Genomic DNA, 22,830 nt, shown 5'->3' on the forward strand with positions numbered 1-22,830 from the left:
GATAACACCCTCCCGCCCCTTCGCTGTCAAGAGTGCACCCTTAACACATACTGACCTCGCCCCCTGTGTGTCTTTGTCTCCATAGCAACAGGGAGCCCCAGACCCCGGAGATGAATAAGCTGCGTCAGAGCCTGCGCAGGAAGAAGCCCACCTACGTGCCGGAGGCCAGTAGACCCCACCAGTGGCAGGCAGACGAGGAGGCCGTACGCAAGGGCAAATGCAACTTCCCTGTCAGGGTAAGACTGAGACCCCTGTCCTGGGACCTGGTCTTAAGCTGACTCTTAACTAAACCTCAACCTAACTGTTATCACTCTTAATCTTTTGGTTCAAAATATTGAGGTATAAGATTCAATTGGCATACTATCTGGGACAACAGGGAAGGAAGTTATATTTCATCTTACAAAATCACGCCTAACTCTAGCCTTAGATCTAACTTAGTTCTGACTTTTACTCTTATCCTAACTCTTATCCACACCACGATAAACAATATTCTCTGGTCTGATGAACCCTTTGGTCTGAATGCCATATGTCATGCCTGGAGGAAACCTGGCACCATCCCTATGGTGAAGCATGGTGGTGGCAGTATCATGCTGTGGGGATGTTTTTCAGTGGCAGGGACTGGGAGACTACTTAGGATTGAGGCAAAGATGAACGGAGCAAAGTACAGAGAGATCCTTGATGAAAACCTCATCCATAGTGCTCAGATCCTCAGACTGGGGTGAAGGTTCACCTTTCTACAGGACAACGGCCCTAAGCACACAGCCAAGACAACTCAGGAGTGGCTTCGGGACAAGTCTCTGAATGTCCTTGAGTGGATCTGCAGAGACACTCCCCAACTCTGCCAAGCTTGTATCGTCATATGCAAGAAGACTTGATGCTGTAACCACTGCCAGGGTCTGTCAAAAAAAATCTAAAAACCTGTTTTTGCTTTGTCTTTATGGGGTATTGTGTGTAGATTGATGAGGGGGGAAAACGATTGAATCCATTTTAGAATGAGGCTGTAACGTAACAACATGTGGAAAAAGTCAAGGGGTCTGAATACTTTCCGAAGCCCATTGTAGATATACCCTTCAGTTTCTCCAGGACCTGTGACTTTCTTTGGGACCTTCATCCATAGACGGGGTTGAGCAGATTTCACAGGTCTCTGAATCTGAGGTGAGGAAACATAGAAATTAGACAAGGACTTGTTTCATTATTCTCAAGTCGTATAACATTTGATATTTTGTTGCAATTGTGTTTTTGTATTCATAGTCATAGTTCTCTCTTTGGGACTGGAAATCTGTTCATTAGCTAACGAGCTTAGCTACTGGCTAGGTAGCTAATGTTGTTGTTTTTAGCAGATCAAGCTAACTTTTGTGTCATAAAATATATATATATTGGATGTCTGTCTCTCCTATTTATATGTAGCAATCTAGCTAGCTATCTGACGTTACCTGGAATAGATGGTTAACTTGATAAACAGCTTGCCTGTGTGCTGCACATAATCCCAGTGCCACCACCTCCTGCTGCTAGCATTACTATCCATGCAGGAAATGTAGCCCGCTGCGATGCTTCTTTGGGAAATCTATAAACATCCATTTTAAAAAAATAGATGAAGCCCTGGTTGCCAGGGCCATCCCACGTGCAAATACTATGGTCAAAATGCTAATTTTAACCTTGAGAAAACCACTAGACCAGGGGTCTCCAACTTTTTTCTAGCATGAGAGATACTTTAAAAAAATATTGCAAAATATTACTATTTTTTATAGCATTTAAATAGGCACATTCTTCTCTTCTACTCTACCCTGCAACTCATCCCTCTGTCCTTCGTGTACAATAGATGTCATTATAGTTTGTAAAATAGTCGTTAATATACAGTTTTAAAATGATATTTTCTATTTTCTTGAATTCTGTTTTTGCTGGTTTATTTTTCCTGGTGTAGAATTTTTAAAACTGTTTTACTCTCAAAAGTACAAATATTCATAGAGAAATAACGAAAATTGATATTCTGAGTCCATGCTTAAATCAATGCTTAAATCACATCAGATTACATTTTTGGGGGGTAAACAAAGATTTTTGTCTGTAATTCCTTTTTAATTGTGCATCTAGCAAGAGAGGAATGTGTTGGCACAGAGTTTCTAAACCAGAGGTGCAACTTCGTAAGACTTACAGGAACGCTTGCGAAATAGATCAAACAGACCAGGCCAAGGTTTGGGGTTTGAGAAGTAAATGAGAGAAGTGCATCCTTAGTTGATAATTTTCTCAACATCTAAAGGCACAACCTAGATTCGAGACAATGTCTTAAGTAGTTGAACATGTTATTACTCCAACCTCGTGATTGACAAACTGACACGTTTTCATTTTGTTAAATAAACTACTTTATATCAAATGAGTGCCTTCCGTTTCACAGCCTGCACATGCACAGTTCGCCGTGAGACGACCGTTTGACCCGATGACCTGTTTCTATGCAAGTGCTTAGCTAGCCATTGTCGCCATGACATGGGAGGGAGTTCTATTGGAAAAGCAGTTTTAGCCTATCTTCATTCTGTACTCTCTCATCCAGGTGAAGCTGGTTGAGAGAATGCCAAGAGTGTGCAAAGCTGTCATCAAAGCAGAGGGTGGCTATTTTGAAGAATATTAAATATGAAATATATTTTGATTTCTTTAACACTTTTTTGGTTACTACATGATTCCATATGTGTTATTTCATAGTTTTGATGTCTTCACTATTATTCTACAATGTAGAAAAAAGTACGTTGTTTACAAACGCATCGGAAGTTGTTTGGGGTCCTCCTCAAAAAACTGTTAAAAAGGTCTATACAAATTCAAGTTTATTGGTCGCGTACGGTAGCGAAATGTTTATAGAACTAGGAACAAGGCGACCATGTCTGTCGGTGCCATCTTGCTACAAGAGCATAGCAGCAGTTGTTTGGAGCACATAGCAGCAGTGTTTGTAGGCAGGCCAAAGTCTACACAAGGTGTCTCTCTCTGTTTCTCTCTCTCTCTCTTTCTCGCTCCCTTTATTTCTCTCTCTATCTCCCTCTCGCCAATGTTCCCTCTAAACTGTGCGTGGGTACGCAGCACCCCTGGACTGCTGCACGGAATAAATATCAGCCTGCGCAGAGAAGCACAAGATTGAACTTCACTCAGCTTTCTAGAGTTTTCACCGTCAGTTAACACTATCAACGGTTCCCTTTACTGTGGGAATTGTGATCGAATCAACAAAATATTAGCCACTTTCAATGCAACATACCGAAACAAAACAAACTATGCAAGACTTAGTATGCAAAATGAACTATATAAGATATTTTGTTGTAGTCAGAACACATCAGAGTAGGATTCTATTGCAATGACACCACTACTCAGCCCGTACTCTACCCAGACCGGTGCGACATAACCAATCAGAGCTGCAGTAGGCCTACTGTATATGCAAATAGACCATTGCCATATATGGATCGGTGCCATTCACTTTGAACTGGACTGTGTTTACAGCATCAGCGGTTGTGGGTAGATGCGCTTGTTTTGAGATCAACGTGAGAGCTACATGTAGCAACGTGTGTACATTTGTTCATATCCTTTGCTAGTTAGTGAGTTATTACCCCAGTTATAGATCCTTTGTAGTCAGAAATGGGGGAGTGATTGCTTCCTACAGGAACACAAAACGTGTGTATTTCTAGACAGCTTTTTTTTTGTCTAAAATGGCAGTGTTGTATTTTGAGAAAGTTTAATCAAGCCTAAGTATGCAATAGGCAGAGGGGAGCATCATTTGTCTAATTTTCGGTAATAATGGTATGGGAATAATGCTGGTTTTATTTTGTAAAGTGGTTTCTTGCATCAAACAACATGTTCAGTCACCTCCTTGTCTGAAGGACACGTTGATAAACAGGTTAATGTCAAGCCCTGCATGTTTTTTTCAAAAGCTTTATGGAATGTAGGCCTACATTGAACACCACTCATTGGCTGCTACTGTAGGTTGAATGTAGAACAGCTATTTCCATGTTAAAATGTTATTGTGTGTGTTTTCTCCATTGTTAGGCCTACATTATGAGAGCCACAGAAGCTTACTTGACCACTGTTAAAACTAACTTAAAGTGGGTAGAGCCTCAGTGTTCACAGCAAAAGCACGCCGGAAGTTGCACAATGTTCAAGTTTGAGCTCAGCAGACCTGAAATTTGCTCAGTGATGAAACAATTTTGAGAGAACATTGCTTGTCTCTCTCTCTCTCTCTCTCTCTCTCTCTCTCTCTCTCTCTCTCTCTCTCTCTCTCTCTCTCTCTCTCTCTCTCTCTCTCTCTCTCTCTCTCTCTCTCTCTCTCTCTCTCTCTCTCTCTCTCTCTCTCTCTCTCTCTCTCTCATTTTCTCTGTCCACTTTCACTCAGCCACACAACTCTAAATGGGCTAAATAAAGTGACTCGCTTTCAAAAGGCCTCTGCGGAAATATAGTATACAATCTACTGTATTTGAGGCAGCTTTTCTGTATGTTTTTCACTCTGCTGGCTTGGCTCAGAGGAATGGGTTTGTATTTGACAAAAAAAAATCTCTGGCAACCTAATTGTCTCTCCAAGGGCCTCCGATGCGCCACAGGGAACTCTGTGGGACAGGAAATCTAATCCCGTAAAAGGTCTCTTATCCTCCCTCATTCATCCTCATTATTGGCAACTAACATGGTCTGGTAGCTCACTTTGGAATGGAAGGACTCACACTATTTTGTGATAATGTGAATGCAGAGGGTATTAAATAGATTGCATAGGTTACTTGGGCATATTTGTGCATTCATGCAGTTTGTATGAATCTTCATAATAGCCTTTGCGTCTCCCTCTCGGTTTTAACATTTTCTCTCTCTTTCTCTTGTTGTTTCTATCCCTCTTTATCTCTCTGTAGTACCTGGGTCTGGTGGAGGTGGAGGAATCCAGAGGGATGCATGTGTGTGAGGAGGCTGTCAAAAAGCTCAAAATTGTAAGTAATCCTTCCACTCTAAACCCCTGCAGGTACCTCTGTTGTATTTCTGTTTACGTAGGCTGCCATGTTTTGTTGTATAGACAGGTATTCTTATCCTGGTGGTGTTATCAACTCATTATAAGATATCCTGCACCGTACACGTATGCAGTAGTTCAACACACACACACACCACTGCAGTCTCCTGCTCTCTCTCACGATTTTTTCAGCTTTTCTCACCTGTTTTGATTTTTTCCTTCCAATTCCCTTTTTTCTCCTTACTCACCTCTTACCTCTTATCCCCAGATCCATATCTCCTCTCCTCTTCTGCCCTCTAACTACCACTGTTTTGTCTTTAAACTCAGCCCAATCCCACCCCAAGCATCTGCATTTAATTCCTAATCTAAGCCCCTTGCTCCTTCTCCTGGTGGGGCTGAGCCCTCCTTAGTCTCAGTAATGAGCTCAGCTACTCCGACCTGACCATCCCCGTACCACAGCTTTAGAACAGCCGCCCGCCACTCGGCCCTCTGGGAAGGCAGAGTCGCCCAGGCCGTGCGAACAGTGTTACACAGAACAGGCCGGGTCACACAAGCACATGCTGCAAACAGCGAGAAAGCGACCATAGCATGTGCTACTGCCCGGGCCAGTGCTGCTGAGAAGCCTAGTATACTAGACAGAGTCTTGGGGATAGGATGGCATGCAGTCAGAGTGGGGTCAGGAAGTAGGGGACACCCCCCTGTCAGCTCCCAGGCTCTCCCGACCTCGGGGCTCTGTCTGTGGGGAAGGAGTTGGGAGAGCAGGCCTAGACCCATGGAGAAGCCTGGACGGCTCCGGTGTTTCACTGTCTTGTTTGTTTTCCCAGCCTGACCCGTTTTTTTTCCTCATCGTCCTTCATGGGCTTTGTCCACTGCTCAGCAGGGTAGTTGTGTGTGTGTGTGTGTATCTCTTCTATCATTTAGCCTTCATCAGCAAGTCTGCTGCACCCCTGTCATCTCCTTTGTCACTTTTCTTTTACCTATAAACACACTCAGTTCCCTCTCTCTCCCTCTCTTTCTCTTTCTCTCTCCAATCTGCAGTATAGTGATTGGCTGTGATTCTGGCTGGTAGTCAGGGAGCAACTCTTTGCTTCTCTCGGAGGCTCTCCTCCTCTTCCTCTCCCACTACCTTCTCTCCATCGCTTTACCTTGTTTTTCACACGCTCCTCTATGTTTTACATCGTGCTCCTCCACCTCTCCTCTAGTTCAGTGCTCCTCCACCTCTCCTCTAGTTCAGTGCTCCTCCACCTCTCCTCTAGTTCAGTGCTCCTCCACCTCTCCTCTAGTTCAGTGCTCCTCCACCTCTCCTCTAGTTCAGTGCTCCTCCACCTCTCCTCTAGTTCAGTGCTCCTCCACCTCTCCTCTAGTTCAGTGCTCCTCCACCTCTCCTCTCACTGCCTCAACTCTCTTCCTTCCCCTCTCCTTTACTCTCCCCTCGCGCTTTCTCTTTGGGATTATGCAAAATACTGACGCTTCATCGGTTTGCCACGCTTTTCAAAGTCATTTCCTGCAGCGCTCTCAGTCTCCCTCATCTCGCTCTTTCTCCTTCTCTTGCACGCACACGCACACGCACACACACGCACACACACACACACACACACACACACACACACACACACACACACACACACACACACACACACACACACACACACACACACACACACACACACACACACACACACACACACACACACACACACACACACACACACACACACAAATCCCAGCCCCTCAGCAGGAATACTGCTCTCCCAGCTACCCTCATATTTTGATGGTATTTTTAGCCTGGCCTTGTTCTGGTGCCCCCTGCTGAATAGATAGAGAGGCTTGTGAAGTGAGACAGCCAGCTGGCTTCCCTCAGTAGGATACCCGCCTCTATTTCTCTTTATCTACTGCCTCCTACAGAGAAACAGAACAACTGGGACATGCATTCCACTATTGCCCCTTGAGGACAATGAAAACCCTTAGATCTACTATACAGCCATATGTTTTAGGCCTCTGGTGATCTGACTGCACCGGTCCTGCAGCATCAGTCAGATAAATTCATAATTGATGATGCCAGGCCAGAGTGATAGAATGGCCCTGTGGTGTGAGTGTGTTGGATGAGAGTGGTGCTCTCTCTCTCTCTCTCTCTCTCTCTCTCTCTCTCTCTCTCTCTCTCTCTCTCTCTCTCTCTCTCTCTCTCTCTCTCTCTCTCTCTCTCGCTCTCCCTCGCTCTCCCCCTCCCTCAATCCCTCCCTCCCTCCCTCCCAATACAATTAAATTTGAATGACTTTATTGTTATGATGTAACAATGTACATTTTGCCAAAGCGTACTTTGGAAATTAAGTGATTCATTAATTTATCATATTAACACAATCAAAATAATAATGATCAAGATTGTTAACGGGACAATCAGTAACAACAATAACAATAACAATGGCATAGAGGACATGTGCAGGTTGGTTGGTCTGTCAGACACTGTGCCTCATCTTATGGCAGGCAGCAATGTAGTGCGCTGTTCACCCACAGTTCTCTGTGTCCTCGCCCAACCGGACTGGTAGCCTATTTTCACCAGAGAGGTCATTGAAACCTTAAATAAGGGTTTCACAATTGGTTAAATGACACTCTAATTGTTTTACACTGTATTTTGTACATTTAGTCAGGAGATGCCGCTCTGTCTCGAGTTCTGCCGGGGTGCAGTGGTTGCACAGCCTTTCCTCTAAAGGGAGCCAGGTTTTCCTGTGTCGACCCTCCTCAATGGCAAGGCTGTGCTTACTAAGCCTGTACTTTGTCAAGGTTTTTCTATGGTTTTGATCAGTGACCATGGCCAAATAGTTTGTCATGGTGTACTATTGATTTAGGGTCGGATAGCACAGCATTTTGCTTTGTGCTTGTGTTTCCCAATAGGTCATGTAGTCTTGTTTAGACTGTGTTGTAATTTGATTTATTCTGATTGATTGGATGTTCTGGTCCTGAGGCGTCAGTGTGTTAGTAGAACAGGTTTGTGAACTCAGCCCCAGGACTCTTGGCATTGCAGAGCCTGGTAATAATATGTGAGGGGCTCACTGTATTTTAGATGTTTCCAAAATGTAATTGCTATTTTTTTGTATTTATTATTCAGTGGATATTGGCCTAATTCTGCCCTGCTTGCGTTGTTTGTAGTTTTCCTCTGGACATGTAGGAGAATCTTAAAGAACTCTGCATGCAGGGTTTGTTCCATTGGTTGAAATCTTGTTTTGCAAGTGGACCCCACACCTCGCTGCCATTAAGTGCAATGAGACATTCAATTCGTTTTAGACAACTGTGAATAGGTATTTCAATTATTATTATTTTTTATGGCGTAGAATGCCCTGTGTACTTTCTCTCTCAGTTCATTTACTGTCTCATGTAGGTGTCCAGTTGAGCTTATTTTTAAACCTAAGTAATTGTAGTGTGTGCAGTACTCTGTATTTTCTACCAATTGAAAACTTTTGTCTAATTCTCTGAGATCTGGATCTTCTCTGGAAAATAATGATTTGTGTTTTTTGGGGTTAACTGCCAGGGCCCAGGTTTGGCAGTACTGCTCTAGCAGGTCCAGGCTCTGCTGTAGGTCATGTGCTGTGGGTGACAGCAGCCACAGGTCATCTGCGAATAGCAGGCATTTAGACCAGAGGCTGAGGATTTTTCTATAATATTGGCCAATTCTTTGATGTAAATATTGAGGAACGGGGCTGACATTGCAACCCTGTTGAAGGCCTTGTACCTGGTTAAAGAATTGTATTTGTTTCTTGCTCATTTTGATAATACTCGTATAGCCATTGAATTATGTTATATGTTACCCCCTACACCATTTTCATTAACTTTTAGAACAGTCCTGTATGCCAAAATAGAATCAAATGCTTTTTGGAAGTCAATAAAGCAAGCATACATATTTGTCTTATTGTGGTGGACACGTTTATCTATCAGGGGGTGTAGGGTGGAAATATGATCAGCTGTGTGATGTTTTAGTATAAATCCAATTATTGAGGAAGTTTAGAACTCTTACATTTATAATACTGCAGAAAACCCCTCTCTTTTCTCTCTCACTCACTCTCTCTCTCTCTCTCCCTCCCTATCTTTTTCTTTCCCTCTCTCACTTTCTCTCTCTCTCCCTATCTCGGTCTCTCCACAGAGTGGCAAGAAGACAGTGAAAGCAGTGCTGTGGGTTTCAGCAGACGGTCTCAGAGTGGTGGATGACAAAACCAAGGTAAGAGTGTGCCTGCAGGGCTGTTTGCATAAAAGTGTGTGCTAATCATACATACAAACACACAAAGTCAGCTTCCAGATGTCAACAGTGACTAAACATGAAACAGCAGCCTGGGACCATAGATACACCTGCTGGTGGTCTCTATCTCAGTAAGTCCAGAGTTCATATGACAGAGCAAGTGTACAGATGTAGGATCATAATTTGATCACTCTGATGCAGGATAACTTTCCTGCAATGCTGGACATTTGAAATGTGCAGTGTATTTGAAGTTTAAAAAGGCTTCTGAAGTTTGTAATGTCCACATGGAAATCTTTCAACCCCTACAAACATTTCCATAATAATAATCCACATAATAATTCCCATTTCTGGTTGCTGCAGGATCATTTTTATGCCGTAGCAAACTGCCTCAAATTAAGATCCTACATCCGTAGTAGGTAAAGTGTGTTGGAAAGACAAAGAGAGAACTGCTCAGCAGGAGAGAAGCTGACACTCCCTCCCTACCCTCCCCCGTTCGTCTTTTACTCTCCCCCTCTACCCTCCCCCTACTCCCCCGTTCGTCTTTTACTCTCCCCCTTCTACCCTTCACCTTCACCACCCTTTCGGCTGCTACTCTCCCCCCTCTTGTTACCCACACTGCAGGTCTCTCTCTACCCCAGCACTTTCCCAGGTCACCTGCCATTCTCAGTCTGGGCTGAGATTGATGATGTCACCCTTCACACTCAGAGCACAAGGACCATACCTCGTGCCTTTCCCGAAGACTGTGTTTATCCTCGCTGGCCAGATTAGACTTACTTTAGGCCAGATTGCTGAGTTTTCACACTTGACATTTAAAATGTAAATATATTTACAGCATGACTTGAATTTGACATCAAATTCGTACTTCGGCCTCAGACAGAGCCTGACTGTAAATTCCAGTTCTGTTCTTCCTCCTTCTCTCCCTTCTCTCTTGTGCACTCTCCCTCATGGATTTAAAAGGAATGGATTGGGGCAAGGAACTTCCTCCAGCCAAAGTTTTCACCAGTCCGATGCTTTTATATACTTGGATGTCAAAGGGGGCTTTGGGGAGGGAGACACAGTACACACACACACATAACATTTGATTTGACACACACACAAAGAAACACACATGCACACCTCAGAACAGGACTGTCTGGCCGCCAGGGGCCTCTATTGTGAGTGCATTTACCCACGTTTCTTGTCAGGCCAGAGAAAAGAAAGGGGGGAGAAACAGTCCCACTAAGCAGTCTTTTTTGTTTCCTGTGTGGCAGTAGACAAATAGACCCCCCATCCCCCCTCAGCATCCCTCTACCTCCCCTCTTTATTGTAACCCCCTACCTCACTGAGTCAGCACAGTCTCCTAAAGACGCTCCCCTCCCTCCCTCTCCCGGTCCACTTAAAGTCAGCGTTAAAGAACACCACCGCCACAGAGAAAGAAAGCCCCCTCTGCCTCCGCCTCTATATCTGACCCATGTGACATGACTCAGCACTGTGCCCCCTTTCAGTTTTTCAGTGACATGTCTATGAGTGATCCCCCACAACCCCACACACACCCCTTGCTATCCCCCTCACCTCCACCCACCCAGATGAAACCCAGTCCAGCACTCGCACCCACACATAACCAGACGTTCACTTCCACCACCAGCCTTTCTTCATCTACTAATTGGCTCTGAATGAATAGACTGTTATTTATTCCTTGCCTGCTTCATTCATCCCTCTATTCCTATTCCCAGATGAAGTGGAAGGAAGTCCCAGATGAGTGTGAGCCCCGTTTCCCTTTCATCTCTTGTTTCCCACTCCTTCCACTCTGACTCAAAGTGTGTCGGGAGCCCAGGGGCCACTAGTGGCATGGGGGGGGGGGGGGGGGGGGGGGTCACCAGCCAAAACTTCTGAATGAGCCTGATACAGATTCTGGAACAAGAGAAAAACAAAGTGTTTACATCATCATGTCTTACATCATATTTTACATCATGTCTTACATCATATTTTACATAATGTTTTACATCATATTTTACATAATGTTTTACATCATATTTTACATCATGTTTTACATCATAATTTACATAATATCTTACATCATATTTTACATCATAATTTACATCATATTTTACATAATGTCTTACATCATGTTTTACATCATGTTTTACATCATAATTTACATAATATCTTACATCATATTTTACATCATAATTTACATCATATTTTACATAATGTCTTACATCATGTTTTACATCATATTTTACATAATGTCTTACATCATAATTTACATCATGTCTTACATCATGTTTACATAATGTTTTACATCATATTTTACATCATGTCTACATAATGTCTTACATAATATTTTACATCATATTTTACATCATAATTTACATCATATTTTACATAATGTCTTACATCATAATTTACATCATATTTTACATAATGTCTTACATCATATTTTACATAATATCTTACATCATATTTTACATCATAATTTACATCATATTTTACATAATGTCTTACATCATGTTTTACATCATATTTTACATCATGTCTTACATCATGTTTACATAATGTTTTACATCATATTTTACATCATGTCTTACATCATATTTTACATCATGTTTTACATCATATTTTACATCATGTCTTACATCATGTTTACATAATGTTTTACATCATATTTTACATCATGTCTACATAATGTCTTACATAATATTTTACATAATATTTTACATAATATCTTACATCATATTTTACATCATAATTTACATCATGTCTTACATCATGTCTTACATCATATTTTACATCATATTTTACATAATGTCTTACATCATGTTTTATATCATGTTTACATCATGTTTTACATCATGTTTACATCATGTTTTATATCATGTTTACATCACGTTTACATCATGTTTTACATCATGTTTTGCATCATGTTTACATAATGTCTTACATAATATTTTACATCATGTTTACTTCATGTCTTACATCATATTTTACATCATGTTTACATCATGTTTTATATCATGTTTACATCATGTTTTACATCATGTTTACATCATGTTTTATATCATGTTTACATCACGTTTACATCATGTTTTACATCATGTTTTGCATCATGTTTTACCTCATGATTTGTAGAGCTGTGAACAAGATCTAGTGCTTGAGAGTAACAAAGGTTGATTTTTGGTAGATTATCTTTCCTCACCAAATAATTACATTTGATATTTTAGTATGTGTGTTTTAATCATATGCATTCTCTATAGGCTAACATGTTATGTGTGATACGTTTCATTGATGACATGGCAAAATCAGCCTTCTCTACAATGCAATGTCTTTGTCTTTAGGACCTCATAGTAGACCAGACCATTGAGAAGGTGTCCTTCTGTGCGCCCGACCGCAATTATGACAAGGCTTTCTCCTACATCTGCCGTGACGGCACCACACGCCGCTGGATCTGCCACTGCTTCATGGCCCTGAAGGACTCGGTGAGGGTGTGTGTGTGTGTGAGTGGGCCCAGGCCCAGCGACTAGTCCAATCCCCATATCGCTCACCCAGGGATTAAGATTAGGATTACTCTAGGGTTATCTCCATCTCAATTGCTTCTTTTAGCCCTATCCACTGTGACCTCCTGGCACTCGGAGACATATTTCCTACAGGGTGATAACCACTTTTATAGTGTCAAGTCATTGCTCAAAGACATGGCTTTGGTTTGATAAAGCATTTTCCAGTATGGAAATTGACTGGCTTTAGGCTATATTCAGATTTGTCAATGTGTATGTTTCAGTATTAGTGGCCATTCACACATAATAGAGTTTTACACACATGCAAACATGCATGCGCCCACGTACACACACAGGGGTGTTGAGGAGGGGTGTTGACAGGGTGTGTTGCGGTCACCAGGGCGAGCGTATGAGCCACGCAGTGGGCTGTGCCTTCGCCGCCTGTCTGGAGAGGAAGCAGCGGCGCGAGAAAGAGTGCGGCGTCACAGCCTCGTTCGACGCCAGCCGCACCTCCTTCGTGCGCGAGGGCTCGTTCCGCATGACGTCGTCCAGCCAGCAGGGGGGCGAGCGCGATGACATCACGAAGCAGCTGCAGGACAAGAAGAAAGGTATGACTCATCAGGAGACGGAGAGCAGCACAAACACACAGACAGTCACACCTGTCTCTCACATTCTAATGTATCACTGGAAAGTTACTGGAAAGTCAAATGTGGCCTGTGTTATCCAGAAGGGGACTAGGGTTCCAATTTTGGAACACCCCCCCCCCCCCCACGTTCAGCTGGAAGGTGGCGCATGGAACGTAAAAATATTCCTAAAAATATTTAACCTCCACACATTAACAAGTCCAATGGCTCAAATGAAAGATAAACACCTTGTTTATCTACCCAGCAAGTCAGATTTCTAAAATGTTTTACGGCGAAAACATAGCACATATTTATGTCAAACCATCACCGAAGACACAGCTAATTTGCATAGCCAAGTTAAAAAAAAATATGCAATCAACAAACGCAGGATTAAAAGAAAAATAATGCACTAACCTTTTGAAATCTTCATCAGATGGCAGTAATATAACATGTTACACAGTACATTTATGTTTTTTTCAATAATATGCTATATATATCCATAAATCTCTGTTTACAATGATGCATCGTTCAAAAAATGCTACTCAAATGTCCTGAGAAATGACGATAGCTCCGGCAGATAACGCCAGCTAACAAGGAATACACATCATAAACTTTGACTAAATATGCATGTTCTACATATATATAGTTAGATACACTTCTTCTGAATGCAATCGCTGTGTTACATTTATTTTTAACGTTACAGGTTTCGTTCACTAGGCTATACTATGAGTCGGCGCTCAAAAAGTAGCATTATGGCTCCTCTATCTTGGAGTCTACATAAACCCAAATTTATCACATAAATATTCCCTTACCTTTGCTGTTCTTCCATCAGAAGACCTGGAAGGAATTATACTTACCAAAAACAGCGTTTAGTTTTGCAGTCTGTGTCTTTCGGTTCTCAAACACGACACATTTCGGTTGAAATGTAGCCAAAAGTCAAGTGGATGCGCACCAAAACGTTGAACTTACATATTATATGTCGATTAAACTTGTCAAACTAACTTCATAATTAAGCTTTAACATGTTATAAAGGTGTACAGCAATCGTGAGGACGAACAGAAACACATGCATTGTATAATCGATCTTGGAAAAAAGACAGGACCGGAGCAGAGCGCGCATAAAAGTGACCTGTTTTTTCGTGTGACCGAAAGGTTTCGGCCCGCCAAAACACTCGTGAGCGCGCGATTCTCACAATGAGAAGCCCCATTGAAAGCTGAGATCACGCTGAAGACAGAGAGACTGTTCCCAGACCTGTAAGTGCTTGGGAAGGGTGGGTGCGATGACGTCAAATTTGGGCCAACTTTTCTGATGACAAGAGAGAGTTTGGGAGAATGACTGCCCTGAGAGTTCTGCTTTACATACAGACATAATTTAAACGGTTTTAGAAGCTTTAGAGTGTTTTCTATTCAATAATATTTTTTATTTGCATATATTATCAACTTTTGACAAAAACAAATTATGTTTACTATGGGCACGCAATTACTCCAGCGGGGGCAGTAGACAGCCCTATCCCCAACAGGTTATAGAGCTAACAGGAACAGGAGGGTTCACTCACTGTGAATGGTTGTTGTTCTCCTCAATCACTCTGAAGTGTAACAACACATCTACTGTATGTATCAGTGTTATTGGCTGTAGTGGTTACTGGTTGTAGTCCAACATTTACCCTGGTCATTGTAGTCCAACATTAACCCGGGTCATTATAGTCCAACATTAACCCTGGTCATTGTAGTCCAACATTAACCCTGGTCATTGTAGTCCAACATTTACCCTGGTCATTGTAGTCCAACATTAACCCGGGTCATTGTAGTCCAACATTAACCCTGGTCATTGTAGTCCAACATTTACCCTGGTCATTGTAGTCCAAGATTAACCCGGGTCATTATAGTCCAACATTTACCCTGGTCATTGTAGTCCAAGATTAACCCGGGTCATTATAGTCCAACATTAACCCTGGTCATTGTAGTCCAACATTTACCCTGGTCATTGTAGTCCAACATTTACCCCGGTCATTGTAGTCCAAGATTAACCCTGGTCATTATATAACAACATTTACCCTGGTCATTGTAGTCCAAACCTTAACCCTGGTCATTATAGTCCAACATTTACCCTGGTCATTGTAGTCCAACATTAACCCTGGTCATTGTAGTCCAACATTAACCCTGGTCATTGTAGTCCAACATTAACCCTGGTCATTATTGTCCAACATTTACCCTGGTCATTATATACCAACATTAACCCTGGTCATTGTAGTCCAAACCTTAACCCTGGTCATTATAGTCCAACATTTGCCCTGGTCATTGTAGTCCAACATTTGCCCTGGTCATTATATACCAACATTTACCCTGGTCATTATAGTCCAACATTTACCCTGGTCATTGTAGTCCAACATTAACCATTGTACTTTGTCTGTCTGTCTCCAGAGCCCCCGTGTACCATCCCAGCCATTCCCCCTGGCACCTCCTCACCCCCTGAGGGCTCGGCCTCGCCTGTGGGGCAGGGGGTGGAGCATGCCATCCCGCGGCGCCACGCGCCCATTGAGCAACTGGTGCGTCAGGGCTCCTTCCGGGGCTTCCCGGCCCTCAGCGGGAAGAACTCGCCGTTCAAGAGGCAGCTCTCGCTGCGCCTCAACGACCTGCCTTCCAACCTGCAGCGCAAGACCGCCGACTTCCAGAGCAAGAACCCAGGTTAGCCTCACCTGTTTATGTTAGCTTAGCTAAGTCTCTGCATTCTATGACCAAAGACAAAGAGTGGTTAGCCTCACCTGTTTATGTTAGCTTAGCTAAGTCTCTGCATTCTATGACCAAGGACAAAGAGTGGTTAGCCTCACCAGTATAGGACAACATAGTCCTGCAATGCCATCCTTCCATGTTGTGTTCATCACTCGGAGGAAGCCTGGAAATCAAGGCTAATGTCAGCCAGAGCCTGGAGTTTTCCTGCCTTCATGACATGACCAAGGCAAACTCAGGGCTTTTTCCTGGTCAGATCATGGGTCAGCAAAAACTCTGGACCCTTATGACAACGTATGGTGGTGTTTATAATTACACCAAAGTAGTATTTGACCAGGAACAAGTGAAGCCAGAGATTGATTGGGGTCATAATAGCAGTGGAGTTGATCATTAGTGTGTTATTAAGGATGTTGTTAATTGCTGTGGCTGATTGCTGAGTCCATGTAATGGTTATAAGTATGATAATTAGGATTTCCAGCACGGCTTTGTTCCTGCTGTAGTAAGGTAGATTAAACCTCTCAGTTATGTTGATTATAGTTATTATGAAGCTGATGGTGGCAGGCCGTGGCTTTTAATAATTAATAAACACACATTTCTGAAGGTTGCAGCACAATTGTGCCTGACATCTATTTACATTCATGTATGCAGCAGTAGCAGTAGTAGCATAGTGTACAGAGACTCTCTCTTTCGTATAGGATCTGTACCTATTTGAATCCCACGCATGCATAGAAGACACCCACACACGCACTTAGCTAGCAATAGAAGCCACATGAGCATGAACACACGCAAGCACAGGACACATGTACACACACCCACACACACAGTAGCAGCTAATTTCACAGCTCTCTCAGTGAACAATGTGTCTATGAGCAGTCTCCACTAGACCAGTCTCTACCACATCCCCTTAAAGCTGTCATGTCCACAGAGACAGCCCCCAGCCAGCCCCTCTCACAGCCATAGACCCAGAGATTGTAGTACACATACACACACACGGATGCACACTAACACTACACTACTACACAGAGAAACCCCACAGCTGCTCCCGTCCTCTCTGAACCCTATGGGCAAATGAAACGTTCAGAAAGAGAGACATTACAAGGCAGTCATGAACAAAGCAGCAGGGCTCTCCAGACAGAAAGACACTCTACATCTGCACCGGGAGTAGTTCTTCTAAGCAAGGTCATATTCATTAGGCACCAAACAGAAGAAAACAGACTGAAACAGGGTGTGACTACTTAAACTTGTCCAATAAGAAATGCCCATTTTCGTTTTCGTTGCAAAAGGTTTTGCTATGGTGTGCCCTAATTAATAGGACCCAACAGAGAGACGATGCAGCAGCAGCTCCATAGGGATTATATCCACCACTGACCCCTCTGGTTCTGATTGGCCCCACAGCTCTCTGCTCTCCACAGGCTTTGCTCTCTCTCTCTGTCAGGGACAGGTCACTGATAGAGAAATTACACAAATTGTGAGCTATTTTTGTCTACTGGTTATAGGTTGAGAGGTTTTCTCTGTTTTCTACACTAAGGATTTAGGCCATAGAAAATCTCATGCATGAATAACAGACTGGTCGGGTGTGTTACAGAGGAACTTTTATTTTCTTACTTTGAAGTACAAACGATTATGTAGACCTCATAGGACCATGGGAACAGATTACTTTTCAATAAAAGGCTTAGAAATGTTAACATCCGGTGTCATGTACTTTAATCTTATATCATTATATAAGTGTATGTTTGGCCCAAGACTTTAATCTTGCCATCAAATCATCCAAAGGAAAGCCAATCCTCAACCCTTCTCCCCCTCTGTAGTCCCAGAGATGGATCTGTCCGTGTGTGGCGAGACAGACAGCAGCATCAACGCTCTGTGCAGCCAGATCAACCATTCTTTCACCAGGCCCTCTGAGGAACTCTTCTCCAACCCCACCCCCAACGGCCTGCCAGCCTGCACTGTGCCCCCAGCCATCCCCCTTCCCCCTGCCCCCCTGCAAGGTAACTCATTGACTACCTTATCATTCTCTCTATGAGCTCTAGTCTGGCTTAACATGTAGTGTACAGCTCAACTCCAACTTTGTATTGCGTTTATAATGTATTTGTATTGTGTTTCTAATGCGTTTGTATTGTGTTTGAATTTGTAATGTTTCCAATGCTCTATTGTTTCTAATGCTTGTAAGGCTGAATTGCCTGCGAAGTGTCATTTATCTCTAGGCCGGGATTCAGTCTGTGATGTGCTACAGTGCAGGTCACTATACAGCCGTCAATGGAGCTTTTTAAAGGCCTTTTACCCGATGTTTGTGGAAGTCACATTCATGGTAAATGTTGTGCATGTCGGCTCAACCCTTATTAAAAGGTTTGTTGTATATATGGCACGCCTTGAATCCCGGCCCTAATCAGAAAAGGCTGCCGAATAGGGTGTGTGTGTCCTCTGCTTGTCATGGTAAAGCGGTAGAGAGATCCAGCAGCAGGGTTGATGTAGCATGTGATTGACGTGTGGTGCTCTGCTTCTCTTCCACAGCCACGTCCTCCTGGGTGCAGGCGGAGCCCCCGGTCCAGTCCCCTCCACCGGTGGTCCACAGTGGGCACAGGAGGACGCCCTCCGAGGCTGAGCGCTGGCTGGAGGAGGTGGCCCAGGCCGTCAAAGCCCAGCAACAGACCCCCAACCTGCCCCCGCCACCCATCCAGCCCACCCCTGCCATTCCAGGGCCACCCATGTCAAGCACACCTATGTCATGTGTGCCCCTAATGGGGGCATCCATGCCAGGGGCAACCATGCCAGCGGTACCTGGCTCCCTGCCCACTTCCATGCAGCCCTTTCCCTTGTCGTTTGATGCCACTCCCGCGCCCGTGGGCATGTATACCCAGCCACCCATGCAGCCAGCGTTTGTACCCATGCAGGCCTACATGCCCGCCCTGGCCAACAGCATGCCGTACTCCAACGCCAGTGTGCCTGTGGTGGGCATCACACCTTCCCAGATGGTGGCTAATGTTTTCTGCACGGCAGGTGGCTCTACCGGCGGGCCTTCCATGGGCATGGGCTCAGGGCCTAAAATGGGCACGCTCAGTGGTGGGCATCGCCACTCTTTCTCCGGCCAGCCGGGCGGGTTCCCTATGCCACCCTTTGGAACTCATCCCACCGTCAACGGCCTCCCCCACAACATTCCCACCTCCTCCCTCGCCACCATCACACAGAACGGCACTAGCAGCAACGGTGGCAGTAGCAGCAGCTGGCCACCGGAGAGCGCGCAGCTGGCCAACCCGCCACCAGCCAATGCCCAGGAGGTTGATCGCTTCGAGGCAAAGTGGGCTGCGCTGGAGACCAAATCGCAACCCAAGGCGGCGCCCAACCCTTTCTCCAATGACTTGCAAAAGACCTTTGAGATCGAGCTTAAACTCGGTATTAACCCAGGTCAGGCCACTGCATAGACTATGATGATGCAGACCCCCAACCAGACTGAACCACTCCACTCAGCCCCCAGCCCCGTGCCCTAAATGCTTTCGCTACCCCCCTCTTAATTTTCTCCTCCTCTGTTGAGACCCCAGGATGTAATTTTAGGTCTGAATGCAGGGGGGACATGATGACTGTGTATGGGGCTCGTCGCGATACATTCCATGGGATTTCTAGCAATCATGTTCTGCATGGAGATCTATGGAGGAGCCAGGGAATATGGACACATCACAGGACACTGAGATGAGACACAGAGAAATTATGCTGATGTTACCCAAGCACAGCAAAGGCCCTGGTTGACTAGCCAATGACACGACTCGATGGTAGAGACCCCAAAGGAGGCGTCGACCAATAAGAGTGACAGTTTGACGGCCAAAATTGTTTTATTTATTATTTTTACTTAGATTTTAACCGTTTTAGTTTTACATCATTTTCCTTTTCTTCGTCAGTGTTCAAAGGTTGTTTCTCCCTGTATTTATTTTGTGTGGAACTGGAAAGAGGAGGGAAATAACTAGCAACTGTAACTGGCAGCGGAGGGAGCAAAGAGAGGGAGTGAGTCATGAAACCAGAGGCTGGAAACGAGTGTAAATAGCATGCTTTTTTCACCCTCTATTTCTTACCAATCCACGTATAACCGCCAATTTGCTATTCAACCCAAATGAGTCACTGTTAGCTAAATCACCATGGTGACCTAACACACCTCTGTCCCAGTGCCACTCCACCTGCACGACAGACACACTAGAACCCTAGAACATTCTGGAAAGGGTTCAAATGGTCCAGATAGTACGGCACATTCCAACGTGCTTGGTTGACTCTCGTTATATTCTGAAACAGAGTAGTAGTCACCCCCAGTACGAGTTTAGTCAGTCAACACTACGAGGGTCTATTTGGGAATGTTGAGCCTGATGTTCAAGAGAGGCGGGAGCACTTCGTAAGATAAAGATGGCGAGGTCGGGATAGCTTTATTTGAGAGGAAGTTATGATGTTGTTCTGGGACTGGGATTGAAATAGCACCCTATTCCTACATAGGGCCTTGGTCAAAAGTAGTGCCTCCCACTGGGCACAGCCGTCAATTCAACGATGGTTCAACTTCATTTAATTGAAAATGACGTGGATACAACGTTGATTCAACCAGTGTGTGCCCAGTGGGCTGGGTCAAGCTGCACTTCTGACATAGTGGGACTACAGTCAGTTTGTAGAGGCTTCTGGATCCAGGCTCTTGTCCTGAGGCCATTGTGACAGGAAGACGTTATGGCACCTGCTGTGTGCTCTACCAGGCTGAGTAAAGATGCCTAGAGGAAGTGATGAGTCATTTACCACTTTAAACAGACCGAGGAAGGCATCCATCTTTGTAGAGGGAAAACAAAGACATGAAAGTGATACGGATAGTCGGGGAAGAGGGAAAGAAAACGAGAAGGTGAAAGGTAGACGGAGAGATCGAGGGCATACTTGCGAGAATGAGATGAGGAAGTGGACTATTGAAGGGCTGTGATGAACTGAGAAAAGACGAAAGAAGAAACATGTTAAACAGACTGGTTGTTTCATTCCTTTAATCTCCTTTCACTACTCCCAAACAAAGGTACTTCTGTTAGAATGATACTCACCATGCATTTAGAGCTCCATAGAAACAAGACTTTACTGTTTGATCATATTCTCAAAAGAGGCAAGCATTTCCTTCCGTGACTTTAGTTTAAACACACAAAGACAGTAAATGTGCAGTATATTTTAGCCCATTTGGCAGGACTTCCAATGGCAAGTCAAGACGCGGCAAACGCATGTGCTTCGATGGGATGCTTTGGGCTATTTGCCATTATAATGCGTTATGTACGATCCTGCCCCAAACAGCAGGAGTGTATGGGGAGTGAGACGGAGTGGAACCCAGGGGACCAGTGTTATTGAATGGACATCACAACTAGACAAACAGGCTCCATCCATCCCGCTCTCCTGGTCATTAATAACTCCTTAGGACTGGGCCAATCAGGCTTTGCCATTTTCACGTGGCACAATACTGACTGACATCCATTTGCTTTCCCAAAGATATAAAGCAGTAGTGAGGAGCCATGCTTTTGCTCGTTTAGACAAATAGATTTTCTAAATTAATTCTCTCCCTGTCTTTTAAGAGAAAAGACATAGTCATTCATGAAATTGCTGTTTTTATTTAGTTAAATTACCCTTGTTTGCACGCCCTTTAAATTAAATTGTAGGTTAATTATGTTCAAAATAAGAACTAAATTACCTCTTAAACTCGATTGTAAACCACAGTGTAGTGATAACAAACTAGTGGAGTTTATTTTTATTCTTTATTTACAGAATTTTGTATTTAAACCTACATATTTGTATTGTAATTACATTGTACAAAGATAAATAAATAATATAATATTAAACTCGTGTTGGTGTTTGCATTCTGTATCATTCTCGCCCTCCCTTTCTCCCAATGCAGGTCATGTACCTGTCTTACCCTTATCTTCACCAGTACTAGTAGATCAAATGTATCTGCACCCTGTGTCAACGAGGGTGCGTGTACCATTGCCATAAAAAAGCCTCATGTATATAGTCTACTTTTAAAGGTGGTCAATAGTTGAACAGCACCAGTCATTCAATTGAGTGAATTCACTCCATAGCTGTATTTTATATCTCAAACCTACTGTATGCCCTGAAAATCATGGAGTGAAGCGTTGAAGAATTCTCTCTCATTGAAGGCATTGACTACGCTTGCCAACTCTACCGCTGTTCACAGTACTTTCTCTGGTGTCTTGACAAAAGCTCAGGCCTCTAATGCGACCAGACAAGGCCCCTTTTCTTCCCCAAGGGCCATGAAAAAGAGGACAGCCACAGAACACTTGAGTCATTTTAGTAGTAACTCTCTCGTCATTGTCTTTCCGCTACTGCTTACTGCAGCGCTGAGGAAGAATCGGGACAACAGGAAACACAACAAAGACAGAGTTAGAATGAGGACAGGCCCCACTGCTACAGAACAGTGCAAGGGAAATGGGTTGCCATGGACACAGCAGTGAAAGGGTCATTTATAAACATCCCAACACTGCCAGAGTAGGCAGAAAAAGCTCAGTACATATATAAATTAAACTGCCATAGAGAAAGAATGTTGTTGGAAATAAAAAAAGCAGACTAATGTGCTCACGTAGGCCAAATCCTAGTGGTGTCTGTCTGGCCTGAGGAGAAGCTGTCATCTAAGACTTCTCACTGTTTCTATTATGGACATGCTGAACTGCAGGGCCCATATTCATAAAGCATATCAGAGTAGCATTTCATTGTGTATTACTGCTGCTACTTTACCCCAATTCAATTTATGATCTGGGTGCAGAATCCCCTAAAGTCATTCTTTATATCAACTCCACAAAAAACAACACACATTTGTATCTGCTTTCAATCTGGT

The 22,830-nt window shown here is 43.8% G+C and overlaps 1 protein-coding gene across 3 annotated transcripts in view; it reads left to right on the forward strand.

Moving 5' to 3' along the window:
* LOC123992919 (numb-like protein) overlaps nt 1-21,820 on the forward strand; it is a 65,768-nt gene extending 43,948 nt beyond the window's left edge. For all 3 annotated transcript variants that reach the window (XM_046294561.1, XM_046294560.1, XM_046294562.1), the window contains exons 2-9: nt 86-236; nt 4,860-4,934; nt 9,084-9,158; nt 12,491-12,631; nt 13,047-13,254; nt 15,690-15,953; nt 17,804-17,983; nt 18,507-21,820. In XM_046294561.1, coding sequence (XP_046150517.1) covers nt 111-236; nt 4,860-4,934; nt 9,084-9,158; nt 12,491-12,631; nt 13,047-13,254; nt 15,690-15,953; nt 17,804-17,983; nt 18,507-19,414 — 1,977 coding nt within the window. In that variant the 5' untranslated portion in view covers nt 86-110 and the 3' untranslated portion in view covers nt 19,415-21,820. The remainder of the gene's footprint in view (nt 1-85; nt 237-4,859; nt 4,935-9,083; nt 9,159-12,490; nt 12,632-13,046; nt 13,255-15,689; nt 15,954-17,803; nt 17,984-18,506) is intronic.
* The last annotated feature ends 1,010 nt before the right edge of the window (nt 21,821-22,830 follow it).

The sequence above is a fragment of the Oncorhynchus gorbuscha genome, linkage group LG13 (assembly GCF_021184085.1).
Source record: "Oncorhynchus gorbuscha isolate QuinsamMale2020 ecotype Even-year linkage group LG13, OgorEven_v1.0, whole genome shotgun sequence".
NCBI lineage: Eukaryota > Metazoa > Chordata > Actinopteri > Salmoniformes > Salmonidae > Oncorhynchus > Oncorhynchus gorbuscha.